General features: G+C 40.7%; 1 protein-coding gene across 5 annotated transcripts in view; it reads right to left on the bottom strand.

Annotated features, from left to right (window-relative positions):
- Window positions 1-1,000: 1,000 nt before the first annotated feature.
- The window catches only part of FBN1 (fibrillin 1), a 140,823-nt gene continuing 117,638 nt past the window's right edge, over window positions 1,001-24,185 (bottom strand). For 2 of the 5 annotated variants that reach the window (XM_074549314.1, XM_074549315.1), the window contains 22 exons: window positions 23,430-23,552; window positions 21,603-21,728; window positions 20,782-20,898; window positions 20,312-20,440; window positions 19,922-20,041; window positions 19,350-19,475; window positions 17,233-17,382; window positions 15,812-15,877; window positions 14,991-15,107; window positions 14,517-14,636; window positions 12,818-12,940; window positions 12,261-12,392; window positions 11,525-11,650; window positions 10,793-10,999; window positions 10,066-10,191; window positions 9,725-9,847; window positions 8,754-8,870; window positions 8,170-8,298; window positions 7,234-7,353; window positions 4,214-4,445; window positions 3,023-3,197; window positions 1,001-2,279 (listed from right to left, as the gene is read on the bottom strand). In XM_074549314.1, the coding sequence (XP_074405415.1) occupies window positions 1,890-2,279; window positions 3,023-3,197; window positions 4,214-4,445; window positions 7,234-7,353; window positions 8,170-8,298; window positions 8,754-8,870; window positions 9,725-9,847; window positions 10,066-10,191; window positions 10,793-10,999; window positions 11,525-11,650; window positions 12,261-12,392; window positions 12,818-12,940; window positions 14,517-14,636; window positions 14,991-15,107; window positions 15,812-15,877; window positions 17,233-17,382; window positions 19,350-19,475; window positions 19,922-20,041; window positions 20,312-20,440; window positions 20,782-20,898; window positions 21,603-21,728; window positions 23,430-23,552 (3,194 nt within the window). In that variant the 3' untranslated portion in view covers window positions 1,001-1,889. Of the gene's footprint in view, window positions 2,280-3,022; window positions 3,198-4,213; window positions 4,446-7,233; window positions 7,354-8,169; window positions 8,299-8,753; window positions 8,871-9,724; window positions 9,848-10,065; window positions 10,192-10,792; window positions 11,164-11,524; window positions 11,651-12,260; window positions 12,393-12,817; window positions 12,941-14,516; window positions 14,637-14,990; window positions 15,108-15,811; window positions 15,878-17,232; window positions 17,383-19,349; window positions 19,476-19,921; window positions 20,042-20,311; window positions 20,441-20,781; window positions 20,899-21,602; window positions 21,729-23,429; window positions 23,553-24,185 lie in introns of those variants that run through there. The other 3 variants (XR_012582152.1, XR_012582151.1, XM_074549316.1) reach the window with 3 other exon arrangements.

Here is a 24,185-nt window from a genome sequence, read left to right as displayed (position 1 = left end):
GGGCTGAGAAAAAATACTTAAATGGTACTTACCTATAAACTATACAATCATGCACACTGGCACTAAAAATCATTCCAAACCTGCTGATATAGGAGTGCCATTTACAACTGTAAAGTTCTGATTATATCTCGCCATAGTTACGCAACATATGGAAAAAAATACACTGTTCAACATTTTGGCACACTAATAAATAAAATCCAGACATGGTCTATTAAAAATATCAAAGTAATCCTGTGCACAAGCTTACTTTTTATATAGTTGTATTTGTTATGCAGACGAAATCACAGAGAGCAATAATACAATTTGGGGTGAATTATAGGAGTACATTTCCCTTCCAAAGCTCAATATATGTTCCCTCTATCACCTACAGTGCTGTCCCAGCAGCAGTTTCAGTGCTTCTTTCTTCCAGATTTTATAGCATCACACCTCAGTACAATGGTCTGCCATTGCTGCTGAAAGATACACCATGGCATTTGCATATACAAGTACACCCACATACTGAATAATTCACTTGATATTATAACCCATCTAAAGCTTGTGATGGTTTCTGGTATTGGATTATTCTTCTGTTATCAGTCTTGGGTTATACAACAGTAACTGTTGAATTGGGGGTAAAAGAAGGAACATCTTAAGGCAGTTTTAGCAAACAATAGTGGGTTTTTTCAACCTTAACTGTGTTTTCTGTATAATGATTGAACATCCACTTCTGCTTGTTTTGGCTATCAGATTACTTTTTGACCAGACTACTCAGGTCAAGTCATTGGAAATGTTCTCGCTTCCTTTCTGCAACCATACAGTAACTTGAGAGAGGTCCACTGCTGTTTAGATTTGTGAAGGTTTCTGTACTTCTTCTGTTCTTTCTCTGCATGCAGAATGAACAGTAGCAGCTCCCTCAAGAAGGAATCACCTGGACACACAGACACATACAAAGACAACCCTACTGACAACGCCTGAAGTATGCAGTTTATCACACTTTTAGCAAAAACACAAGGCCACAGAATAAATTAAAAAAAAAAACTGTTTTATTGTGACATTTATGACATTGAACCCTTGTTGATATGAATGGCTATGGGTACTCTTGACATGTTACAATATGTCATGGTGTAGGATGGCACTGATTGTCATCTGACTTTTGAGAATGTTTAATGGTCCCTACTGACCTCAGTGCATTTTGGCAAGTCACAGAAACTTTATCATCAGGTTTGTGTATACAGTTAACAAGTAGTTGGTCTTATAAGCACCATTACAAACCCTCACATTAAGGGTATTATTAATCTAGTTTACAAATGCTTCATTGATAAAAATAGCATGATTACAGTATACACACACTTAATTTACATGTAATGTATTATAGGCATAACTGAGATAAACTACTGAGCTAACTTTGGTTGATTGAAGTATTTAGACTGAATAATGGCAATTTTGGCTTCTAAGTTGTGTAAATATTACAGTGCATTTATAAATCTAGGTTGAAAATTTACTAGCACCAAATGGATATCATAAATGGCTGACCTAGTAAGTTGTAGTTGGAGAAGCGAAGTTTAAGAATTACAAAAATAGAGCTGTCCATCAGTTGAAAGCACATTCTTGTACCTCTGCTGAAATGATGACGTGTCTCAGCATCAGTGGCCAACTTCCAATGATAAAAGTCCCAGTTTTCAAGATTCAACATATCAAGGTAGCTCAGCTACACGTAAAAGCCTGAGGAAGTGGTAGTTTTGAGCTCACGTATTCATCCTGTACCTTGTTTATGTAATAATACAATAGTGCTTGTTCATACAAATGTACTCATGTAAGATTGTACCTATGATATGGAGAATCTGATTGGGAGGAATATTCAGTCCTACCTATCTATCTTTGGTTTAATTATTTGGTCTTTGGTTGATGAATTAATGAAGCAATATCTGAATTTTCATTTTCAGGTTATCTCCCAGCTCACCACTGAGGTAGTCTTTGTCATGTTTCGCTTCAAGCTGGTTAAGTTCCTTCTTTTTATAGAGTGGAATACTACTGATTTGTAATGAATAATTTCCAGGCACTGGCTTCTTCTTTGTGAAATGAAGGTAACTTATCCCGTCCTTCTTATTGATTCTAAAGAAACCATCTTCATTTCCGGAGTCAATTAAGTATCGGTTGTGGTTTGTCAGTGTGGTGAGGGCAGGGAGCAGCTCCAGGATGCGATCTTTGTTACTCAGATCCGAGATGTTGATGGAGAAGATCGCTGCTTTCTCAATGTCCCAGCTGGCGAGACTGATCGGTGGCTCCAGCTCTTGCTGATCCTGCACAAGGACAAAGGATGTCAGTTGGCTTTGTCAGAGAGCATTTCACACGTGCCTGTGTGTGTTTCTTGCCCAGATCAATAATTACTAACTGAACAATTTTTAAAAGGAGGTTCTGTAACATCCTCTGTCAAATCCACTCTTATGGGCCTAGGACTCCTCAGGGTGAAGTACAGAGCTTGTCACCTCTGCTGTGTGACAAGGAGGAGCCTGAGACACACACTGGAAGTTTCTGTGCACGTGCCTTGCTGCCTGACAGGTGAAGTCCCTGCATGCTGGGAGCCTGTGACCAGCCTCCTGCAAAGAGAGCAAACAAGGCACTCTCCTCCTCTCTGCTAGGGAAGCCACAGGCTAAGAGAACAGCTGTGAGGGAGAGCAGGGTCTGTGAGGGAGCCACAGCATTTCAATGGGGATTTTCTGCTTTGCAACAATCATTTGGGTTAAGTGTGGAGCCAGGGCAGCCTGCAAGTGCAGCAGCGTGCTGGAAAAGCAGCCTCACCCTTCACCTCTGGCTGGGTGGTAACATTTGAGACAGCAGCACAAACTGTATCATTTTCATTTGGAAAGCAAGGGAAGCTCTGTATCACTTCTGATACAAAAACACTACCTGACATCCAAAACCAGCTTTGATCTACTTTAGGGTGTAGATTTTCCCTGAGGGATTGTCTCTTGGCACACACCCTTCTGAGCCCAGCTCTCACAAGACAGCCACAAACCCTTTCCCCCCAGAAAGGGTCAATTACCTCTGCTTCACTTGCAGTTTCATTAGTGCTCCTGCGCTTCCTTCCTCTCTTGGGATAGCCATTGATTTTACATTCATAACAAGCTTCTGGAGAGAGGGAGTTGTCGTCTACTTCTCCACTGAGTGAAAGCTCTTGTCCTTGACCTCTGCCTAGCCCCACTCCAGAAACACAGTGTCTGAGGAAGGAAGAAATTCAAAATTAACTCCAGTGAGACATAGAGATCTATGTATCAAAAGCTACATTTGGGGGACTGTAAGCACAAATAATTAAGCAATCATGTTGCATTCATTTCATAGGAAAAACTTCTGCTAAAGTCAACAGACAAAATTCTCACTGAATCACAATGAGGCCACTCTTTATTTCAAGAATCTGCCTTCATGTGTTTTTGCCCAAGAGAGACCTGCCAATATTTAACAGTCTTAAAAACACAGGCATAAGCTCTGAGTTGTTGTTAGCAATTTCAGTTATCCAGCCTGGAACACATTTAAAGAGACCAATTTTCAACAACTGCTGAAAAGTCTGGAGAGCGAGGTCTTTCATAATGCATCCCAAAGCTTTTAGTCACAAACTTTAAACCACAATCTTTCTGCTTTCCATTTGGGTTGCTTGGTCCTATATGATGTGCAGCCCCAACACACCCACTGGGGCAAGGGAAAATTTGTTTTATTGATAAAGCATTTATTTAAAAAATATTAATTTGAAACACAGAAGAATATGGAACATACAAGAACCTAAGAGCATGCAGAGCTGTTATTCCAACCAGCAGGTGAAACCTCTTGTATAATGTAATTTCTTTTTGCAGCTGGTAGGGGGTGTTATTATTAATGTTTGTTTTGTTCTTCTTTAAGTAGACAAGTGAATCACAACAAGGAGTATGAGCTCCCAAGTGCCAAGCTCAGAGGACTTGGCAGCCTGCTGGGGTGTGCAGGAGAGGTGAAAGCAGTAGTTTAAAACAGAGGATTAAACCTGGTAGCCCTGACCAAACTTCAAGCATTAAACCCCTCCCTTTCCATGGTTACCTTTCCCCACCCTCCCCTCCCCAGTCTCCAAAATCAGTAGGTGCATCCAACTCTTGAGCACCTATCCTTGTTAATGGCTGGCAATCCCCCTGGTTCTGCTGCTCCACACTGCTAGGAAAGGAGTGGGCCACATCCCCTTGGTATCTGTTAGTTTAAAATGAGAATCCCTTACCCTTGTCCTATTCTGAAGTAACCAGGTGGACACCCACAGACGTAGCCACCTTCAGTGTTTGAACAGCCATAACTGCACGGGGCTTGTGCAGAACCGCATTCATTGATATCTTGGCAACCTCCACTAAACTGCTCATACTGAAATCCAGTAGGGCACATACATTTATAGCTTCCCAAAGTATTGTGGCAGGATGCTCCTCCACAAATGTGTGCACTGAGACATTCGTTTTCATCTGGAAAAGAAGCAGAATATACCATGTTAACTTTTACCCAGGTACAGTCCAGCCTACCCCTTGTACAGGTCCTGCTTGGCTGAATGTGCTGCCACCTCAGAGGGACACACAAACTGGGCTTGTCCTTCCTCTTGGCTGGGGCACTGCTCCCTGGGAGATGACTACAAGCACACAACAGCAACACTGGGACTGCTCTACAGAAGATATTTCAGGCCATGTCAGGTCATGCTCTGGAGAGCAGTGAAACAAAGATAGCTTTTTTTTTACAGAAATAACTGAGAAGGATAAAACTTTGTACAGCCAAAAATCTGGTCAAGTAATCCCTTGTTCATAGTGTTATTCAACATTAAAGGAAGAGTAAGGAATCAAGCTCTGATACTTTTTCCAGGGATTGAAAATACCTCTCTACACACTTACATTTAAACATTAGACATAGGTAAGATAGGGGAAGTAGTAAAGTAAAAATAAAAGCAGCTATAGATACAAAAGACCACTATACTCTGAACCAGTCCTTTTCCAAACTTCCTAAGGGTGGCACTGTAGGAGTTTCAGGTCGCTTCAGGCTTATTTACTGAAAATGGCTACTTTTTGAAATGAAGCTGGTCTGATTTTTGATGTCTGATGTGGCAAATTGCTTCAAAAAGTTCTGAATATTATTGTTCTCCATTTTCTGTGATAAATGTATATGTTCATTGTGGGTGTGCACACATAAAAACTCCATCTGGGAAGTACAGAGCAGCATCTCTGACCTCAACATCCAGGTTACAGGAGAATAATAAGTCAGAGCATTATTGTCTTTTTCCAAACAATGTGGCTCTTTGTTCTTTGTTTAAAAGCAATGTCTTTGCTTCTTGCAGCCTGATTCACAATGTGGTGTGCTGTGGAAGGGCCTGGGCAGGGGATGCAGTCACAGACAGCACAAGACATGGGAGGAACCAAAGCATTCTTCAGTGATTATCTAAATGTGTTGCAGCAACATAAAAAATCCCTGAACGATTCATTAAATAGGCTAAAAAAGACACAAACTGTTTGCAGAGTTGGGATTGCCAAGGAATATGAAGGAATTGTCACGGAAAATCCTAGCACATGGATTCTTCCCCTGTGGTACACCCAGCAGATCCAGATAAGTATCTTAAGAATATACAGTTACAGACAGTACAATGTGGAGACCACAAGGTATTAAAACCTGGGGCTGAATCCTGTGTTCCCAAAGCCTGTAAGGGTTTGCCATTAGCTCAGAGAGATGCTTCAGTGTTTCTCACACCTCAGAGCAACTATACCAACATCATAGATGCTTGTTTGGGCCACAGGAAGTTACTGCACCAAGAGCAGATACGCTCATTTCACCATGCTCCACAGTGGCAAGAAAGGGGACGCTAGTGAGATTAATTCCCATATTTGGGTGAGTGTCAGAAGAAAAAAAATAGGAAGAAAAAGTCTTGGGACCCTCAGACTGCACAAGCTGTGCTGTCAGGCACCAGCCTTGCTCTCCTGTGCTCTGCAACACACAGCTCTGTCATGCTCAGTTTCAGCAGGTAGGAGAAATGCCACGAGGACACAGGGACCCATGCCTCCTTTCCTGCAGCCTTGGATTTCTGCCTGGACTGCCCCATGTCCACCAAGGTGGAAGTACTGGCTGAGGCTTGCCCCAGGTGTGGCCCTCAAGAATCTTCCCTGGTGAATTTTCTGGTGGACCAGTAGTTTTGGTGCCAAGGCTGGCACCTTTCTTTCAGTGGGGCAAATACTCAGTGCTTGTGCATTTTGAAACTGGTATTCCCTGTATAAATCTAAACAGTAGTCAATGGCCTCCAAAGCTGGAATAGCAGTGTACACCTGGTTTGGAAATACACTTAGTTAAATGTTTTCACCCAGGAACACCTGGAAACAGCCAAGATGTTCCACAAAATTCAGCACTGCACTTCTTCAGATTTTGCAGTGTCCTCCAGCAGCCAGACATGACAGTGCTGGTTTCTTGGGGGATTTTTATCCTCCTGCAGATTAAATTCTAATTTTTAAATTCTAAACTCTGCTAATTGAATTAACATTCAAAACCCCCACGTTTGTGTTTCTTGTATGTTACAGGTATAGAGTGCTAGAGCAAAGCAAATGCCACAGCAAGGCCTACATATAATGTCAGGAGGTTTGGTAAGCACAATTAAAAACAGAGACCTCCCTGGAGCACCACAGTGATAACAAGGTAAGGCATTTCTATCTTTCTGAGAGCAAAGAAAGCCAAACAAAAAGTTATAAAGCTCTTTGTTCTCAAGAGAACACAACTCTGGGTATCCACAGAAGACTAACTTGCATGAAGAATGACAAAAGCACAGATCAAGTAGGATTTTAATGGAATTTGAGATTCTTGGAGCCAGAAGCTGAATTTTATGATTTAACAATCCAAATTTGTATTTCTGAGAGTTCCAGGCTCAATCAACCATCCACTCTTAGACAGGACCTTTGTCCAAGCAGAAACTTGCAGAGCTGAGGAAGACTTCCTTTGTTCGGATCACAAAATAAATGAGCAACATGAGTTTCCTCAATGCCAATACAGCCTCTAGCACCCTCAGGGAGAGCTTTGTGCCTAAACACTTCTTGAACCAGGCCATGAGTTACTGTGTGCTTCATATCCACTCTGCCTTCACACGAGACCACACATGTAATGAAACTCTGCTGAACTTAGCAAATTATAATCACCACAGAAAGTATGGCCAACTGCACCACTGCCCTTCACTTCTTGCTGCTAACTAAAGTAACATGCATTTTAATGTATGAATTAACAAAAGTGACTTGCCAACACATTGGTTCCACTGGTAATGCTGGAGATATCCTTGTGGGCAGCTGCACCTGTATCCTCCAATTATATTTTGGCAGCCATGCTGACACCGGTGGTTACCATCACATTCATCAACATCTAAAAGGGTGAAACACACTCTGAGTTTTGGGAGAGAAGCTCAAATTATGCTGTATTTGGAAAATATGTTACAAATAATCATATATATTCATTTATCATAAATATATATAATATATTTCATGATCTCCCAAAAACTTGACCACTATGGGCCTTTCTGGTTTGGATTTGTGGCTCCACAGCAAGTAATACAGGGCTGAAAACCATGGAAAACACTCACATTCAGCAAAAATTTTCAGTTTTTGCATTCTGCTGTGGAGCAGACAGGAGAAAGCCATTTGTATATGGGATCCCTAATGCTTAAGGGTCCCAGCTCCACAGCAGACTGACCCTTGCTTTTACCCAGGCATCCAACCCAAAAATCCCAGGATACCTCTTTTCAAAACAACAGAGTTTCAACCCAAACTCTGTCCCAGGAGAAGGCTCCAAGGACCCAGAGGAATAAGTCTACAGCCCTTGAACTCTCTCTTTAGCGGGTCACCTTGGAGATGCAAGACTTCCTGTCCTTGAATCCCTCAGAAACCCATGCAGGATTCAAAAGAAGTTCACTGAACTTATGACACTTAAACTAATTCCAGGCTACATCTCCTCAGAAAATATCTGCCCAGCTCTTTAGAATCCCACAATATATCCACAATATTTTCTGGCCCATGAAGAGAAATACTGCCTTGTTGCTAAATTTCTGTACACCCCTCTCGCTTCAACCCACACATGCTTGCTTCTGCAGATTTTGGTGCTTACTCCTTGGGTGACATTATGGCTGAAAGAAGATTAAGGAAGCACGAGAAGGCCAAGTGAAATGCACTGTGCTGTACCCACCTTCACAGCTCTGCCCAGTTTGATCAAGTGAGAAGCCACGCTGACACTCACAAACAAAACTTCCTGGGGTATTCTGGCAAATGCCCTTTGCCCCACAGAGATTGATCTCAGTAGCACACTCGTTGTTGTCTGGGGGAAAGCAAAGCTCAGTGTTAGTCTGTAGCTGTCATTTCAAAGCTGATGTTTTGGCCATGCTGATGATGGAGGGGTTGTGGCAGGAGGTAAAGGCACATCAGTAACAGGTGTCCCACTGCCCTCCCAGGTTCTCACTTTGCATTACAGGACAGTTTACACTGCCTTCTTTTGAATTAGGAAACACAAAAGTAATTGGAAGGGAAACTTTCTTTTCTTCACCAAAATATGAAGTTTGATGGTTTGGTCTCCAAACACCTGCAAATTCACACCAATACCACGGGATCATCAAACTGATACAGAAACAGGACCCAGCTTGCAGAGCAGAAAGTGATCTGGCTTATGTTTCCATTTGATTCCTCAGGAAGATGATTTTACCTCCTTGCTATGTTGCTTCTGGAGTAAGAGTCAATAATAAATCCCAAATCTATTCACCTTCCCATGTCACCTACCAATGCAGGCTGTATGGTGCTGAGTGAATCCAGGAGGACATTTGCAAGTGAATCCCCCAATAGTGTTGACACAAAGGAACTGGCAGTTGTGCTGCTTTGTTGCACATTCATCAAGATCTAAAAAAAACCCAAGAAAACATCTTTCAATTATATTCCCTGGACTCAGAAATAAGTGATTACAAATAAATCACACTGGTTTCCAGTTCCTCTTATGTGAAAGCCCCACATTCAAGGAATGAGACTTGGGAGCTACACAGTGTCCATGCTAACACTGAACTGCAGACATCACTCACATTTGTCTGAAAGTTTCTGTGATGTAATAAATGTCAGCTCAGCCAATAAATGGGAAGTTACCATCTTCATGAGATCTGGCAGACTGGAAAATGGCCTTGCACTGAAGCACACTATTACTCCAAAAGAAATACTGAAATGCTAACAACAAAGTACACTGTCATTCTGCATGCCAAATTTGGAATTGCTGCTCTAATTTGTGTGGTTTTAATCAAATCTTAGTTACCAAGACACATAAATGTATGGAATTCTCCAAAATCTCTCCTGCACTGCTGTGCCTTATCCAGCATGCTGCAAAAGCAATGGTAAAAGTTCTGTTGATGCTGGGCAACGTACTGCAAACCACCTTTGCATCCAATAAGATTCATTTATCATTGAATGATATGGCTTAAACCAACAAGCTTACCAAAATGAGAACAATCCTATATATTATTAATTACAAAATCTTTTGAAGATCAGCTGCCATCAACCTGCAAAAATTCCCATCCATCTGTTGTTCATCCAAATTAAAAAGGAGTTAACTGAAATACCAGCTCCATCCTGTGCAAGCCACTTCCACTGTCTTTAGTGGAAATACTCACATCAATCAAGGAGACAGATTTGAATCATTTAAATGTCCTTGCAATTATTTTTGCCTGAGAAACACAGTTTCTGCAGTAAATTCTTTTCTTGATTTTTACCTTTGCAGCTTCTCCCATCTTCTTGCAGGATGTATCCCTTTGGACATGAACACTGGTAGCTCCCTTCTGTGTTTTTGCAGATGAAATTGCAAGGTTTTGGAGATTCATTGCATTCATTCAGATCTACAAGAAACAAAACCAGATACCTCATTGCTGGTAATCAAGATTTGTGATAATGTTTTACAAAATGTTCAGGATAGATCAGAAGGAAAATCTAATCCCCAAAGCACTAACAAGTGACATTTTTTTTTTCTCATTTTTCAAAAGCTTTCTATTTCTTTCTTCAAATCCTCTCTTAGTAATAAACTTTATATATACAAACACCACAATGTAAAACCTACCAATGCAAAGAGTGCCAGTGACATCTGTAGTATAGCCCAGATTGCACAGACAATGGTAAGTGCCCCTCTCGTTGATGCACTCCCCATTGCGGCAGACGTCGTGAATGACCTTGCACTCATCAATATCTGCAATTAAACAAGGGTTAGCTCTCAATGGAACAAAACTGATTTTGTGCAGCTTCAATAGGTTCTTGTGACCTGACACAGAGAAACACACACCATACATAAAATAACTACACAAAATAGTGAAATATTGCACAGATTTAACGAGAAATAGCAAGTGGAAAAATACGGAATGGAGCATTAATTTAACTTTCTTAGTTAAAATGTAAGCTGTAACTGGAAGGGAACAACTGAAGCTGATCATGAATCAGCCTTCACAAATCAAACATCCCTTTGCCTTCATGTACACAAACAGCTCTCAATATGTGCCTGCAACACACTCAAATGTGAGATGCAAATTCCCATTTGAGTGCATGTCAGAGTCAACCAGGACATAAAGAAAGTATCTGCCAAGGTGGGATGAATGCCTCATCATCCAGGACCTTTGGCTGTGCACCATCCTCCCAAGGGACTATACTCAGTCAACACGAAAAATCTCAGAAAATTTCAGCTGATACTCAAAACATTTAGGACATTACAGTGTTTGAATATGCAAAAAGAGAGTTCATAATTTATCACCTAATTTAGCATAAATTAGTCTAAGAGATCATTTAATGAGAAGTACCTGCTCCACTGGATGTGTATCCTCGGCCATGAGGGCAAAGCTTCTTGAAGGCCACGGTGCCAGGGAAGGGACAGACCTCACAGTTCTGCCCCCAGCCTCGGCCCCCGTCACAGCAGCACTCCGACTTGGTGACAGCGTTCCTGTTGCTTGATCCGATTTGGCACATGCTTTGTAAGACTTCAGTGAAGCAGTAGCCCTCCCTGTTGTCTGGAAAACAAATTGTGCATCACAGAGAATCCTAATGGTGAATCCCAGAGGGTCAAGAGATGTTGGGAATTTAGTCAGAAACGTAAGAGAAAGGGCATACTTCACCCTGAGACTGCGGAACTGAGAGTGAAAGACTACCAGCAGTAAGAACGAGAGAATGACATCTAAGGGAAACAAAGACAAGAAATTTAGCAAAAGGTGGAAGGCAAGAAGTTACAATATACTTAATAAAATGTATGTTTCTGTTTGAACCTAGAGAAAAAGGACTGGCTGTAAATCAGGACCAAAGAAATGTCAGAGCAACTCCTGGCTGACTGAAACCATGGAACACTCAGCTTTCACCCCAGCTGGACTGATTGAGGCAGGGACATGGTGAGCATGGGAAGAAGGAACTTGCAGGAGGGCCCCTTCCCAAAGGCATGTAAATTCAAGAGTGGGTTTTCTCACCATACATTTTAAGTTTAATTTCAGCCCTCATTGCAGCTATTCAAGTGACAGCTCATCCAGGTGGAAGTTGGGACTTACCGAGGCACTCGTCCTGGCTGTCGCTGACCGTGAACCCCTCGTTGCACTCACACCTGTAACTCCCCACTGTGTTCACACAACGGCCGTTCTCACAGAGCCCAGGCTTGGTCTGACATTCATTCTCATCTGCATTTTTGAAAATTTATGACAAAAGGCCATTATTAGATTAATGTAGATAACAGACTGGTATGGAGCTTTCATGCTGTGCATTATGCCTGGTTAAACTTCAATTTTTTTTTCTTTTTCTTATATTTTAAAGGGTTTTTTAAATTCAATTTTCAGAAGAAAGATGGCGATCTAGCTCACAATTTTTATATATATTATATCTGCAGTATAATATATATATCTGCATTCCTCACTGGTTTTCAACACTTTTCATAGTTACAGCTGCTGTTCTAAATGTCTTCCAAGGTTTACAAAAAATTCAGATCTACTCTCATTCCTGCTACCAGAGATAAACAAGCCTACAGCAACCAACCAAATCCTCACCTTCTTCCCTCAGAGCAGTCAGCAGCAGCAGTACAAACTGACACCCAGACCCAGATTTTCGACTTACTACCCACAGATGTGTACACCTGAACAGCAAAACCAAGTGTGTACAGCACCAATAGATCCATTACACAGGTAGTTGTGTAATTCTGCCCCTGAGTTTCTAAACACTTCATTAAATCCAAAATTTTTAGATGTGCTGAGGAACTGTGTATTTCAAGAGCTTCACCACTTCAGTGTCACTTACCTATACAGCCTTCCCCATCTGGTCTGCGCTGATAACCAGGCCCACAGATACACATATAGGTGCCAATTAGGTTTTTGCATTCCATCTGTTTTGAGTCACAGTCATGAATTCCTTCTTCACACTCATTCTGATCTAAAACACAAGGTTTAGACTTTATTATGTAGAGACATGATCCTGGAAATTCACAATAGTAAATTCTGACTTTGGAATCTCTATCATAATCAAACCCTACACATACATTTATTGTTCTCAACCAACCATAAAATATACTAGCCCTGAGCAAATTGATTTCTCCCAAATGCCCCTTTTTAGGGCAAGACAAAACTGTTTCATCTGATATGATCTCACTTTAGGAAGATGTGTAAATTTACTGGCAGGAAAGGCCTAGTACAATCAAGTGCATAATGCAAACCATAGAATTTCATCCCAAATTCTTTCTGACTTAGTTACTTCCCGGGATTAAAACTCTGGCCCAACAGTGCAGTGAGTCAGAGCCCTGCCCCTGCAGGATCTGAAATCATTATCTCAGCACTGTGAGAGTGTGGTAGGAGCTTTACCTCTGCACATTCTCCGGTCCTCGCGCAAAACGTACCCCCCGGGGCACTTGCACTCGTAGGATCCAAACGTGTTCACACAGCGGAAGGCGCAGAGCAGAGGGTTCTGGATGCACTCATTCACATCTGGGTTTGGGGTGACAAAGACCAAGGGGGGAGGGAAACACTTGTGTAAAACTCAGCCAACTTGAGAGCACAGGCTTTAGGTACAGGCAATACCACAGATCCCCGTTTACTGAGGACTAGATTTCAATAGCTGGGGACCCTTGGTTCTACTCTTCATGGATTTCTGCAGAGAAGCAGGCAACAGACACACCAGGATGTTTGCACAGCTACCTGAAGTTTCAATAAGTTCAACAGCAGGCAGCCAATGGAAATAATTTCCAGATCCATGGGGCCAAAATACTTGCTCAGTTAAAACTGCATCTTTTCGAGTTTTTTTAATTGGATATTTAAATTCTACATGCACTAATTCAGATTCTTCATAAACTGAATTCCATAAAACAATATCCTTACTTGAAACATTACTCTGAAGTACATTTACACAAAAATGCCTGGACTACTTGAGCTATTACTGCTATATAGTGACGTTTATGCACTCAGCTAGCTCCTCCTCTGCAATTCGAGCTTTTACCCAAATTCCACAGAGAAGCAAATGAAGCTCTAACTGTACTCAAAAACACAGTTTGCATTTGCAATCTGATGCAAAAATAGAGGCATTCTTTTGCATGGGCTTGCAAAGAAATAGATTGTGGCAGATTATTTAGGAACAGCTGTGTCAAGCCAGAAGACAGTGTCAGAACGTCCTAGGACATTCTCCTCTCCCTGGCTGTAACAGAAGGAGATGAATATTAAAAACCTCACCCCGTGTATGCAGAGATCTTTCCCCTGACACAGCCTCTCAGTTTAAGGACTTCCACAGCCACTGATGGATTCCCCCACAAATTTGTAAAATCTCTTTCTGGGTCAATTTATACTTGTGGCCTTGCTAATATTCTGCAGCAAAGGGTTCCACAACTTAAATAAGTACCATGCATACAAAAATATTTGCTTTGGTTTCTCTAACGTGGTCCCTCTATTTTTGGTACCTTTACCACTTGTGGCTTTATAAAATCATATATCTCTTCAACCACATTTTCCACACTGAAAAATTCTTATTTATTTTTCTTCTATACCTCTGATCTTCCTTACTTCTCTTCATGCATTTTCAAATTTTAATTTTTGAAATGAGACACCAAAGCAGGAAAAATATTCAACCTAGGGGTACCATGGTAATTGTTGAGTAATGTATTAGTAGTTTCCTGTTTCTTCCCTGTTTCTTCCCTAACTCACTCAAGCAGCCCATTTCCTATTTTCATCATGCACAGTGAGTCTCTTCACTCAAGGAGGTAGGCAAAAACCATGCACACAGTAAGCAGCACTTCTGGGAACTGTTCTGAAGAGACTGCACCCCAACATGCTCCTCTCTGGGCAGTCCAGTTACATTTACCGCCTGAAAGTCTGTCCACCCCAGCCCCAGTCAGAAAAACATACTACAGTTCAAGGTGGATACAGGAAGGGGAGCCCATTTTCCCATTTCAGATAAAGAGGTACTGTTCCAAGTGTCCATATTTTATTTTTAAAGCTGCTTTACTCCCCTCAGCTGTCTTCAAAATGAGGGAACACAATTACAACAACAGTCCTTAGCACACAGGAGTCTCACCTTCACAGGTCATCATTGGCCCAGGCTCAAATCCTTCTACACAGGTGCATTCAAAGCCTCCTATCACATTCCTGCAAGTTCCATTTCCACATGGGTTTCCAACAGCACATTCATCAGTATCTGCAAGAGTTACACCAAGGCAGGAATACATGGTTATACACAACCAAAATGATAAAAAAATCCATGTTGTTGATGTACAACCAGAAAAACAGAAAATGCAAGAACTGAAAATACTGAATTAGAACCACAGACTCCTAAATTAATGTGGGATTGCTAGAGGCTATCTGGGTTAAACACTCAGCCAGAGCAGGGCCAACTTAGAGCAGATTGCTCTGGCCCTGCCCTGGCAGGCTTTAAGCACTAGCAGGGATGAAGACCCCAAATGTTAGAATAAAACTACCCCACTGCTTCTTAATGCCATACTTAGCAACGCAGGAGAATCTCTAAAATGGAAGCTGGAAGATCTGTACTTACCCACACATTCTGCTCCTTGTAGGATGTAACCATATGGACATTCACAGCGGAAAGACCCATCTGTGTTGATACACTGCCCAAATTTACAGTTATCAGGATCAAGGCACTCATCCACATCTTAACCAGAAATACAAACAACACAGTAAGTGCAACTGGCTTCATGTGCTTTCAGACTTCTCTCAAAGAACAAGTGTTCTGGCAAGAAATATTTCTGAGATCACAAAAAATACTAATATTTAAATTCTGACATATTAGGATTAGGGCACAGAAATTGTTTTGCAGGCCAGCTTTTAGAATGCAGAAAAGAAACTGATTCTAAATGTCAGATATAAACCTCTCTGACTGGGGCTACAGGGAAAGCAGCAGATATGAAAAGCAGTAGTCATCCAGTGCTCCTTAAATGCAAACTTTTGCCAATAAGGCTGAAGTGCTGTTTGTCTTGGGAGAGAACAGAATGTACTGAAGGGATCTGGGAAACTGTGGTTTGCACTTCTGGAGGATTAAAACCATTTACAGTAAACAGGCTACACATATTGTATAAGAAAAGACAAGTATGCTACATGACATTAGATCTATTCTCTAGATCCTACACAAGTTTCCTAGCTTTAAAACAAGTTTAATTTCTGATGTTTGAAATATTCAAGCAGGCATTTGAAATCAGTATGTAAAACTGGGGAAGATAAAAGGGTATAGAAGTTTCCAGAATTCATGGCTTTGGGAAATAGTTGCAGAGGTGTTATTCTCAATTGGAATGGAGAATGGCTTATGGGTGGAAAAGGCACACTGATGTAGAAGTGGCATTGTGCAGTTCAGGCACTTACCCAGCCTTGCATCACCAGGTCCAACAAGGATGCCAATTCCAAATGGACAAATCTGTCTGAATGCCTCTGAAAAAAAACCCCCATAAAAATCAAACCATATGTTAAATTCTAGCTTAGCAATCAGCATTCTGCACAAACTACCTGGAACCCCTGCTATCAGCTCATCCTCCTCATGTTCAGGTCCAGAAAAAAAGTATGTTAATATATAAACTTATCATCTTATATTCATGCAAAAACTGTATGTTTGCTATACATCTCCTCTATGCATAAGTACAAAATCCTGTTAATAATTAGCAGTATTTAACTTCCTTAAGAAACAAACTAATGCAGCATTTCTATTTTAGAAGTATCAGTAGTAGTGACTGCATTTTTTCTGTTGTAAAAGTAAAATTTGCTATAGTTTCTGAAGAAGTCATAATTTAATCCAGACTTGGCTATCTTAAAGCTATTTCTATTTTAAAAGATGATAAAAGGGGCTTTGATACCCTTTGGGAGAGTTTGGACTGTGAAAAACACATATGCTGACACTTCAAGGAAATGCTGCAACACAAGCTGCGCTTTTCAACTGCCTTTGGTTCACATGGTCTGTGTCAATGGAGTGAAACATGCACAGGCAATAGGCCTAGGAGGAATATTGCAACTGGCACTTCTAATTCTCTTTTCTAACCTCAGCTTTTGTGAGGATTTTCTGCAAAAAATCTACATGACTAATGAATGAAATGAGCTGCAATCATGTATTGCTGAAACCAGTGACGCTGTTAACCGCATTTGTCAGCACGAATTACAGTCTGTTCAGCAAATTGCACCACCATGCTACAGAGCCCTGTTGAGTTGCTTGATGTTGAGTTACTCAGGCTTAAAAAGGATACCAACAAAGGAAAGTGTTTCTTTAGCAATGGTCCAGGCAGGCTTTCCTTCCTCAAGGCCTGTATTTTGTTATTTTTGCAAGTCATTCACATTTATAAGACTGCAAATTTACATTTTCTTAATAACAAACTTCAGATAAAGATCCAGTTTACCTGTTTGGGGCTTTATTTTAACTAGATTTCAAGTTAATGGCACCTCTTCCTATAGCTATTTACAATTAGAAGAATTCCATTTTCATCTTGCAGGAATTGCTACTCAGAGCCTATCAAGGACCTACTTGTTGCTTTCCACTTCCTGTATGTGATACCTCCATAGCAAAATACCCAGCACCTAAACACTGTAACAAACTATAAGCAAAGAAGAAATATGTTTGATATCTGACTATCCAAGGGACATGGTTTTTAAGGCTGCAATGGCATCTACTTTACAGTGACCTATGACAATTACTAGGGTTAAACACTTTCAGAAAACTATTTTTCTAAATTCCTTCTAATAAGAATCCCAATCTCCTTTCTGCTCAGAGAGGCCGTATGGTCACCTAGTCAATAACCCACCATCTGCTTCCTCTGGGCAGAGCTCACAGGGATCTCCCCATCCCTGCCCCTTCAGGGCACAGCAACACTCTTGTTTGGAGTGGTTTCGGGACTTTGGCACAGAACACTTCCCATCTTCAAACTTGGTAAAGCAGTAGCTCACTCTCAGATCTGCACAGAGAAAAAAATTTGTTATGAGCAGTTAGAGTAACCTTGGCACAATTTTCACTTCAAGGTGCTAACTGCAAAATTACAAGATACACACCACCAAAACACCCAACTTCCATCTAGCTCTGTTAATAGGGACCATCATTGTCTCTGACTGTGGAAGATTTGAATAAGGAGGGAAGCTCCCTACCTCAGTAAAGAAAAGCTATAGAACAGTTTCCTACTTCAGTATGGAAAAGCAAGGGTTTTTCTCTTTGGCCCAGCAGAAGTGGAAGGGCTGTACTGTCCTCTTATCCTCATTCCTCTTTGAAAAAATGGAATACTGCCTCATGAATTTATATTCTATTACTAGTAAGAATCACTCAAGTCAAGAGATTTTCATCAGCTTGCAAAGACAATATTGTGTAGTGCTAAAATGAGAGGCAATTTTCAACAGCCCTTTCCTTCCTCATTCTTCCGGAGGTACACACAAACAAAGCAAACTCTCCCTGTGGCACCACATTTTATTCCCTGAAGCTGGGTAACCAGGATGCTGGACAGAACTGAGATCACAGTCCACAAGCATCCAGCAGGAAGGGAGCTGGCAGCTCTCAGTGCTGGCAGGGGGACAGCAGCAGGGCAGTTCTGGAAGCAGCTGCTCATCCAGTTTTCCGGCTGCAGCATCAATGCTGGGCAATGTCCAGGTTTTAACAAAGTCCTAGGTAATGGGAAGTTTTAAACAAAACTTTGCTTGGCCTGAGGTATTTGAAAAAAAGAACAGTCCTCTTTAGGGCATAGAAAGAAGCCCTTTTGAAATTCATACACAAGTGTGCACTTTCCCCTGACTTTGTGTGGAACAGTGGCCTATGTTAAAAAGCAGAAGATTGGGTGACATTCGTTTTTAGGATTTTGTTTCTCAGTGGGGTTTTGTGATATTTTTCTTCTCACCTGAAGAAAAAAAACCCCTCAGACTTAAAGAAACTTCATTTATACAAGCTACATAAACACAGCTAAAACATGCTTTCTTGATGTTGAGTGAAGTAACTGTGCCAAACTGCATGGTGGTTTGAAGACTTGGATGAATGTTTACTGCAGGTTGGATTCATTTTTACCAAAACCACAATTTCATTTAGCCCACTGTGAAGGGAAGAACTCGCTATGGTGTCAACAAGCATCACTGCTCTGTGCCAAACAAAACTACAGAGGTCCTTATAAAGGTCTTACTCATCAGTGGTTCCCACTGTGCACAGTGTATAAGACATTTAATGCTGCATCTATTTAATAATTTCCAAAGTGTTTAAAGTAACTCACTCCCTAATTTGTTGTGCTTATTCTTTATACACAAAATAAACTAACCTGTGGCTTTTAATTACTAGATATTCAGCTTTTAGCATCTCATCTATTAGTGTCCATGTTTAGGCTCTGAACTGTGTATGCAGTAATCTGGAAGCCAAATGACACTTCAGATTTCCCTAAGCAGATGGGTACTTATTGTCCACACAACATTGTTTGCAAATTTTTTCCAATAATCTTTTTTTCCACCCACGTTTGCAGAGAGGATCAGCATATAACAAGTGTTATGGTGAATATGGTGAGTGCCAAGGAGAGTCTTAAAACCAGAAATGCTGCCTTGAGCCTCCTGCCTGTGTTCGTGCTCCATCTCTGTCTTGTTGGTGTCTACCAAGAGTCCAGGTAGCCCCAATATTTCTTCCAGGGGTGTAACAAAGGATTTCAGGACAACATAATTTCTTTGCTTAACCTGGTGCATTTAACATTAACTTCACCCCTTTTATTGCAGTGTTCTGTTTAATGAAAAACAGATGTTAGGGCAAGACAGAACCTGGCCCCAGCTACAGAATTATCATGTTTTCCCTATGAAAAACACTGTTTGAGTCCAGAGCTTTCTTGCTGTATTACAAACAGCTCGCTAAAAAGGCTTTTATGAAACAGCAAACAAATTTTGAAATGCCATAAAATAGGAATCAACTTACCTTGGCATCGCCTTCCTGTGGAAGACAATACAAAGCCTTCTGGACACAGACATTTGAAACTGCCTGGAGTGTTGCTGCATGTGCCCAGGGCGCAAATTTCTGGCTGTTCCACACACTCATCAATGTCTGTAAGAAAAGTAATTAAAGAGATGAGAAACAATAATATTTACACTGGCAGCTGTACTACATAAAGGGCTATCTTACATCATCACTGATATCTATCATATTTGACAAACAAAAAAGCCCAAAAAAAGAAAGAAAGAGAAGCAGTAATCCAAGTGCAAAATCCACAGTTAGTTTTCAAATCCTCAGGCAGTAGGCAAACTTTAGCAGTGTATCACCAAGGAAACAGCCTGAGATTATATTTTTCTAGGGTTCAGAGCAAGTAGTTCTGGTTCAAACAAATGTTGGAGAGACCTTTTCTATGAAATGAGAGACTTACTAGTGGCTACAGTTCAGAACTGTACACTGCCAGAAAGGACTAAACATTACTCACATTTAAATGCAAAGAGAATAGGTAACAATTGTGAGCAGCTAAGAAATAGACAGAAGAAGGATTGTTCTGTACACACCTTCACATTTATCATTCTGCAGGATGTATCCAGGAGGACAGATACATCTGAATGAGCCATCCAAGTTCTGGCATGTGCCTGGTGAGCATTTTCCAGGCTCCAGTGCGCACTCATTGATATCTAGAAGAAAAGAAAGACAATTTATTGGAGGTAATTGCTGTTATCTCAATAAATCTCTGACTATGGCCACTTTAATTTTGATTCCATCAAAAATTGAAAGTGGAACTTTTCAGGAGTGGGAGGAGTCATCTTCTTGTCCTCTTGTCATTGTTTCTTTCTGCCAGGTACAATGATGGCAGTGTGATAGTTCTCTCTGATCCTGCTGTTTCACTAAGCATATCTGCTCAAGGTTTGCCACACTTTTTTCCAACCCTAAAAGAAAGCACTCACCAACACAAGTCCTTCCATCCAGAGCCACCTCATAGCCATCATTGCAGAGACACTGGAACGACCCAATGGTGTTCACACACTGACCATTTCTGCAGAGCATTCCATTTCCACTTGCACACTCATCCACGTCTAGGACAAATAACATTGAAAGATGTCAGAAACATCAGCAACAATGGAAACTGACTAAGCGAGGTTTCTGTTTCCACCATATCAACAAAGTAACTGGTAACACAATCTCATTTCAAAAGCAAGTGAGAAGAAATTACTCTATTATAAAATTGTCACAGCAGGAGTGGAACACAAATGTTTCTGTATCTTGGGCCAACATTCAAGTGGCTCTAGAAAAGGGAGTGGTGCAGAATCAGAGGCCTTTTGAGATTGACACCATAGGGTTACTTAATGGTACTTATGGCACTTCTATTAGAAGGAGGAAGCCTCAGGAACACGTGCCTGTGCTCAGCACTCCTCACCTATGCAGTCATTGTTGTGTGAGAGGATGAAGCCCAGGTTGCAGCGGCAGTTGAAGGAGCCAATGGTGTTCCTGCAGGTTCCGTTGCCGCAGGCGTCTCTCTCGCACTCGTTAATATCTACAAGGAACAGCAGAGAAATAACCCACTGCCACCACACTGAACACAAGGGCAAAGGATTCACAGCTCTCAAAAAGAAGACTTTACATACATTTACACACCTTGGTATTAACATATACAAAAATAATGAAGGGTCCAACAATCATTTACTTTATTATGGCTCCTCTATCACCCTTCCCAAAGTAAGTGTAAGCTACTTTAACTGTAAGCATTCTGAAATCTCAATTTGTTCATACAACACACAACTGACAGCTGTGAATGGGTTAAATACAAATCTCCTTGTTAATGAAGATGACTGTTTCTGAAAAAGGTTTTTTCCTGGCAAGAAATCTACCCTTCATTTACTCTATTAACAAGTAAGTTGTATATAACTGCTGCATTGCAATATTAATCTATTAAATTTCTTGCCTAAAGGAATAAATGAGATATGATGCTCCAGAAAATTCTAAGATTAATATTTTCTTCAAAAATGAAAACAGCAGTAGTTCATTAGACAGGATATGTAAAGGTTCACTCTATTTTAATGAGATGGTTTTCATTCTGTATCAGCTTTTTATCATCTCTAATGGCCAGTTTTGCACCTCTGTCTGGTGGCAAATGGCTCACAATCTCAGATATTGTAATGCAACTCCTTATTACAGAGAGGACAGGCTTAGTAACTATTTTAATGGGAGCCTAAGCTCAGTTTAATTTGATATACTTGCCTATACACATTGTCCTGTCATCATTGGTTTTGAATCCATTGTGACAAATGCAGTAGAAGCTTCCAACAGTGTCAATACACTGCCCATGGCTGCAGATATTGGGGATTTCTTGACATTCATTCCGATCTGAAAACAAAGAGGAGCAGTGAAAGTTAAGGCTTCTAAACCACAAGGCTGGGAAGATGTGTTAGCAGCAACCAAGACAGTATCCAGTGCATGGCCTAACTTAAAATAGTATTTTTAATTTATTAATGACAAAAATATTACCAAGTAAATCCTAGACAGTCATGGATGACCCTGAGAGCCCCATCCCCAGGACCTCTGTACATCCCATGGGGCTGTGAGTAACTCTGGATGGGTGTGCACTGAGGACCAAGCTGTCCCAAGGCTATTGATGAGAGCACTGCTAATTACAGCTTAAAGGAGGCAGAAGGAAAGCCAATGCTGTCTTAAGAACTCCTAATCTTCAGCTCAGGAGAGCAGAGACAAAAAAATCTATGACTCTCTGGTGCTTTGTGGGTAAATGAATAGTCATGTGAAAAACTAATTTATAAGAAAAACTATTTAGTTTACCACAATAGAGAGCACCAGAAGAATGCTATCTTGAAGGTAAGATAAATGCAGGACTGCTAGTGCTAGTGGCTGTGATATACTGGCTTTGACTCAATAGCACATAAACTACAGGGGTGTGATAGTTTTCCATGCAGTAGCATGGCTGATCCAAGGTGCTCCCAGCAGAGTGGTTGGGAATTTCCTTCCTTTGCTGGATCACGTACTTTATCAACCACTTGTATTTTTACTCTAATTGTGTAACTTTATTTTCACCACATATAAAATAAGAGCTAAATACAGGGAAGTATAAGTATTTGTGCCAATTCATCTTTGGAATTGTAACCCATATCAGAACCTCCCCTTGCTCTTCCTGTACTCCTGCAATGAACCCTTAACAACAACAATTACATTAGGAACATATTGAATATTTACATGTGCCACTGCATAGCTTAACAAAGCAAAGTTTTAGTTCTCATAGTAGTGTTCTGATTTCCACTACACCCTTTTCCCACAAGGGTCACATGAAACAATGAAAAACTGCACTGCAAGGAAAAGTGCACTTCCTAAAACTCAAGTACTGAGAAGCAAAATCCCAAGGATCATGTAACTAGCTTCCGTTGTAATTATTATTTTGTTCAGAAATGTATATAGCATACAATATTTACAGCAGCTTGTCCCACTGCACTCTTTAAAATCTCAGCAATTTTTCAAGTAAGATATCTTGAATGCCTCTCTGGACTAAGATATTGTAAGGAAAAGCAAATAGATTAGAAAAGCTCAGTCCCACTCAAAGAGTATTTAAAAATAAAGTTATGGGCCCTGTTTAAATCTGTATCAAAGTTAGGAAATTCAAAAATAAGCTTTTCAAGTCAGTTATTGCATACAGGCAAGAAGATAAGTCTACCTTATCCACAGAGGCTCCAGCAGCAAGCAGGGAATTATTTGTAAAAATACAAGTGGAAAATAAATTGCTAAAACACATATAGAAAATCATAATGAAAATCAGAAAATACAGAAAGGTAGTGCATCAAATGGTCTTCCATTCCTAGATGTGACAAGGGCTAAAGAAAATGAAAGACAAACGCCTACTTAGGTTTTTAACTCCCACTAATACATCCATGGGATGAGCCTGGAATTACCTCAATGATTACGGGATGCCCTAAAAGATTTTAAAAGAGCTCTTGAAGCTCAGCTCATCTCCTGAAATACCAACTTTGTGGAGAGGAGAGACGTTTTCCAAGGCCTTTAGAAGCCCCTGGTGCTGGCAGCACTCACCAGTGCAGCGCCCTGTGGATGTGAACCTGTAGCCCGGCTTGCAGTCGCAGCGGTAGCTCCCGGCTGTGTTCACACACTCTGCGTTCTGCTGGCAAACTGGGCCGTTCTGGCACTCGTCAATATCTGCCCAGACAAAGAGGAAGTTGAGTTTTATAGTAAGTGGAAAGATGTCAAAAGCATTTTTTTTAGCATGCAGGTATTAATTAGTAGCTTTCAATGTAAACACCATCAGAAAGCTTTAGGCAAAAAAAACTTGATCAATTTTCTTTACTTCAGGTGCTGCAAAAGGAGAACTTTATCTCCCTAGAAATGTAATTGGTTTTCACTTAGAAGCAGCACAAAGAAGAAGCTTTTACTCAAAGCTCTCAATGCCTTGCCTGCAGCTCCCATTGTTGCCAGCAGTCATAACACACAGCAGAGAATGACAGCAACTCATATGCTACCTTCAGTTTCTTCATTAAACTGACTAATACAATGTTAGGGAATGTTTAAACTAGAAATAAACAACCATCTGTTTCTATTTTTTACAAAAATATTTGTTCCATTAGAAAAAATTATTTTGGAATTAAAAAAAAATTGTGCTCATGATCTGACTCAATACTACTATTTTTTTCTTGGCTTTACTGTCAAATGTGAAAAAAAAGACATTACTTCCCAGTACTGCTGACTCATGTGCCTTCAAGGCCTTAGATGTCTGACAGAAAATATGGTATTTTCTATGCAAAAGAATTCAAAATGTCTGAATTAGCACAGACT

Source organism: Zonotrichia albicollis, chromosome 11 (assembly GCF_047830755.1).
Source record: "Zonotrichia albicollis isolate bZonAlb1 chromosome 11, bZonAlb1.hap1, whole genome shotgun sequence".
NCBI lineage: Eukaryota > Metazoa > Chordata > Aves > Passeriformes > Passerellidae > Zonotrichia > Zonotrichia albicollis.
The sequence above is the reverse complement of the archived record's forward strand: the minus strand, read 5'-3'. Positions and strand labels throughout refer to the sequence as shown.